Source organism: Ceratina calcarata, unplaced genomic scaffold (assembly GCF_001652005.2).
Source record: "Ceratina calcarata isolate Rehan_Ccalc_2016 unplaced genomic scaffold, ASM165200v1 scaffold120.2, whole genome shotgun sequence".
NCBI classification, from domain to species: Eukaryota; Metazoa; Arthropoda; class Insecta; order Hymenoptera; family Apidae; genus Ceratina; species Ceratina calcarata.
Genome location: NW_017132980.1, coordinates 226,428 through 230,438, shown reverse-complemented (window position 1 = coordinate 230,438; position 4,011 = coordinate 226,428). Strand labels below are relative to the sequence as shown.

Below are 4,011 nucleotides of genomic sequence, written 5' to 3'. Positions count from 1 at the left end.
GCCTACAACTTCTATATAAAAAGCTTTTCGCCAGCGTCAATAATTAATTGGATATTTCCTTCTATATTTTTTAGCACGTAGCTATTTATTATTAGCATTGTTCTTCCGACGTCAGATTTCTTTTTAATTATAGGAAATTCGTTTTTCTAAGAATCAATTATTTTCTATGGCCGCTCTCATTCATTCAGTCTGTACGTAGAAAATTATTAAAGGTACATAATTATCGAACGTGCGTCTTAAAATGGTGACCCAGCCCGTGCCGGGAATTTGATTGAAGCATTCGCATGGAAACGGGGTTGAGTGGCACGGATTTCGCTTGAGGACGGCAGCGGGTAGAGGATTTAATTTTTCAACTTGCGCTACTGCTATTTGCCAAATGGGAGAAAAGTATATGTCAAGGGGCATCTTGAGTGGAGCTGTGTTATACCTACATCGATTCCCTGCCACACGGAAACATTCTTTTGTGCTCGCAATCTCATTTCCCTTTCAAATAACAGTATCAATAATTTCTCGACGCATCACTTTCAGATAATTGATTATTAGTTGTCGTTGATATAAATAAATGAAATAATAAAAAGTGCATTATGAAAAGAATTAACAAATAGTCAGCAGCCTTTAATAGTTGATTCTCTATACTATAATTTTACATTGACTCTAATATCAATCAAAATTGTCAGCAGCCTTTGATAGTTGATTCTCTATACTATAATTTTACATTGACTCTAATATCAATCAAAACGATAATTGTACTCTTTTCTTTAAAGAATAATATGACGTCCAATCAAACTACATTTCTAACGAAGGGTTCTTCTTACTACTCGCTCCATCAATTATCAAGGCTCTATCTCAACGAAATTACAGTGCACGGGACAGTTAGAGCCTATCCAATAATTTTGTTACGTGATTAGAGCGTGGAGACGATTCGATGAGAAATGTATCACGCGATGGAAAGTTAACAACACCGCTTTGACGTCGGTATTGATTCGAGACAACCCGCGGAAGACTCTCGCTCGAACAGGGTACTCGACAGGAAGAAACCAAACGGAATCCCGCGATAAAATGAATTTCGCGGCCTGGCAATTCCAGGAATTCCATTTTCATTATGCTACGAGGCTCGTGAAAGCCCCGTTCTATTCGGGCCACCGAGTGGACGATAAACGAACGAATTCTTCTCGTCGATAGCTTGGCTGTCGATTAATCCGTTTGTCCCACGACACTCGGCCGCCGTTTATCGACAGCAGTTCGATCCGAGACGAAAACATTGGGAAAACCGAGTTTAGAAAATGGAATCCGGTTCACCTCGACTTTAGAATTAGAATTTCCAAATAAAAGCAAACGAGAACTCATAATACGAGGTTCAAGGATTTCTAAGCATGCTTTCACATTATTTTCTTAATTAAACTATACGCTTTCTTTCACTTTCTTAATTTAACATGACAATGTTTATTATGATTTAATTTTTCAACTGAAATATTTTATTATAATGCAATTCGTTTTATGCGAAATGAGGTTCAATAGAAATTTATGAACAGTGGACGAAACCATCATTTTGTTGTTATTTACATGCAACGATCGTCTAATAATAAATTCTAAACCCTCGCCAGCTCAATCGCACATACACGTGTTCTAATAATAAGGTTCAAACCCTAATAGCGATTCTATTAAAAAGCAATAACAATTTTTGGTCCTGCTATAAATAATTCAAAGGAACACCTATCCACTACTAAACAGGATAATTTATTTTAAAATAATAAATTCTCATCAATAAGAATTTATTCCTTACCTCTCGCTGAGCTGATCGAATCTCGCGAACAGCTCATTCAGAATTTTCACCAATTCACTGGCACTGTAAGTGGATGAAATTGCGGTGAACCCGACGATGTCCGCGTAGAGTATGGATACGTTCTCGTGCCTAGACATGTAGATCTTCTTGAATTGAGTGTTGAGCGAGGCGCCTAGGTCTTGCCGCATCTTCACGGCCACGTGTTCTGGCAACACGCTGAGCAGAAGCCTCTCCTGCTCGGCACTCTGCTCCTCGATCACCAGTTGAACCTCGAGGCTCTGCCTGGTCTCCAAAAAGGCTCGCCGTTGCTGGAACTCTGTCAAGCAATAGCTCGAGGCTCCCAGAAGCATCGCGCCTAGGCACAACGTCACCGTCAGCACCTGAAACAGATTTTATTAGGACGAGGTCTCGCATGCAAGAACGATGATCATAAACGATCTAAAAAACGAAATATTAATAAAAATTCTTGTTATCCTTTAAGAATTCTCTCCTTGGATGTTTATTGAAAATTATCAATATTCATGAAGTTTTTCTGAAGTATAAATAGTTGTTGAATCTGAAAGATGTTCATTTCTTCCTAAGCATTACTTCTATTTTTAATCATGTTTATCCTCAGATTACATTAAAGAGCAAATGTGACAGAGTCATTATATATGGAGTTCTCGTGCAATCTTAAGAATACTTAAAAATGCTAAATTATTCTGTTTCTTGTGAAGTAAGTATTTAAGTGAATCATTCTTGCGTTAACGGAATAACAAACCTTGATCATTATAAAATTTATGAACATCGACTGTTTCTTTATACTATTCCTCTCTATAAATAAATCATGGAAAACATGATCAGTGACAGTTTAATTAGTCATCTTACGATATCTGCGAACAGTTCATTAATTGTTATTAAATTAACTTCCTCGATCGTAAATCGTCTAGTTTAATCGATGAAAGGCTGAAAATTGGAAGGACCGTTTCTCAGTTTGATTTTTAATTTTCCACGTTCTGAACGGTGAAACCATGCCGGGCACCGATGGCGTCCAATTCAACAGTCGCCGCCTTTGTTCGAATCGTTTGTCCCCGGGAGACAATGGGATGGGATCGTAATTGAATCTACCACCGCGAGAAGTTAAACGCGGACCATGCTTTTGTACTGTTCACTCGCTCGATTAAAATATTAGCCACCGATGAATTGCCACACCGAAGAAGAATCGGCTAATTTACTGTTCCACTATTTTAACAACTTCCCCGAAATGCTCCATCGTTTATCTTGAATTATCATTCAGTGCGATTCCATGATTTCATCGTTATCACTGTTTTATTTTAATAAAATTATTTAGTAAATAGCTGTTGTAGAATTTTATAATGAAAATTATATTCTATCTTCGAATAATTATAGCAAGGATTGTTGAATTAAATAATAAATACTGTATTTATACGGAATATCTAAAAATGTATTAAACTGAAAGTTCAATTTGCATAAATTTTTTCTATATGTATCCTCGACGTCGAGACGTATTCAAGTGTTTCGTAACCGGTCTAGAAGGGTTGACGGACCCTTAATTGACTCGTTGGAGGGTTCGTTAAGCAACAAGCCAGGGATTACTGCAATTACCGGGATAACTGCGTCGATCGAGTGGACGACTTTCAAAGAAACATACCTGCCATTGAAAACCGATCGTATGTCGTGCATGGAAGAGGCGTGTCGCGTCATCGGGCATCTCTCGCTCTCTCTCTCTATTTTAAACAACCATTGACCGAACTCTATTCTAGTGTCACTAACGATAGAACCACGTGTATTCGAACTTTCGCTTTCTTCCAGATTTCGTGACTGAGCCATCATTCTCACGATTCCTCTTCGAAATGAATGAAAAATTGATTAAATCTCGATAGGAATAAACTTCAGAATTTATTGAACCTTCTTAATTAGTTTAATATAAAGAGCAGGAAGTGTATAGTAAATGATTTGTAATCATATAAGAAGTAATGAGAGTAAGTAAAATTTAATAAGAGTTGAACAACCTGTGAAAGTAAATTATATTATTGTACCCAATGGTTTCGCTAATTTCCAAAAGGCATTCATCGAGTTTACTCTTCCTCTTAGCTACAATGCACGGAACGTTCATTTTTTTTCACGCCTGCTACTTTCACCCACGTTTCACTGCAAACGACGCTCCTAGCTCTATTCCAACTCATAATTCCGGAACATCAAAGCTAGTTTCACTTTTATAAAAATGA

General features: G+C 37.4%; 1 protein-coding gene across 1 annotated transcript in view; it reads right to left on the bottom strand.

Moving 5' to 3' along the window:
- The window catches only part of Ac3 (adenylate cyclase 3), a 20,671-nt gene that overhangs the window by 10,550 nt on the left and 6,110 nt on the right, over window positions 1-4,011 (bottom strand). Inside the window, exons 2-3 of the mRNA XM_026814651.1 lie at window positions 1,782-2,163; window positions 1,714-1,723 (exon numbers count right to left, since the gene is read on the bottom strand). Coding sequence (XP_026670452.1) covers window positions 1,714-1,723; window positions 1,782-2,163 — 392 coding nt within the window. The remainder of the gene's footprint in view (window positions 1-1,713; window positions 1,724-1,781; window positions 2,164-4,011) is intronic.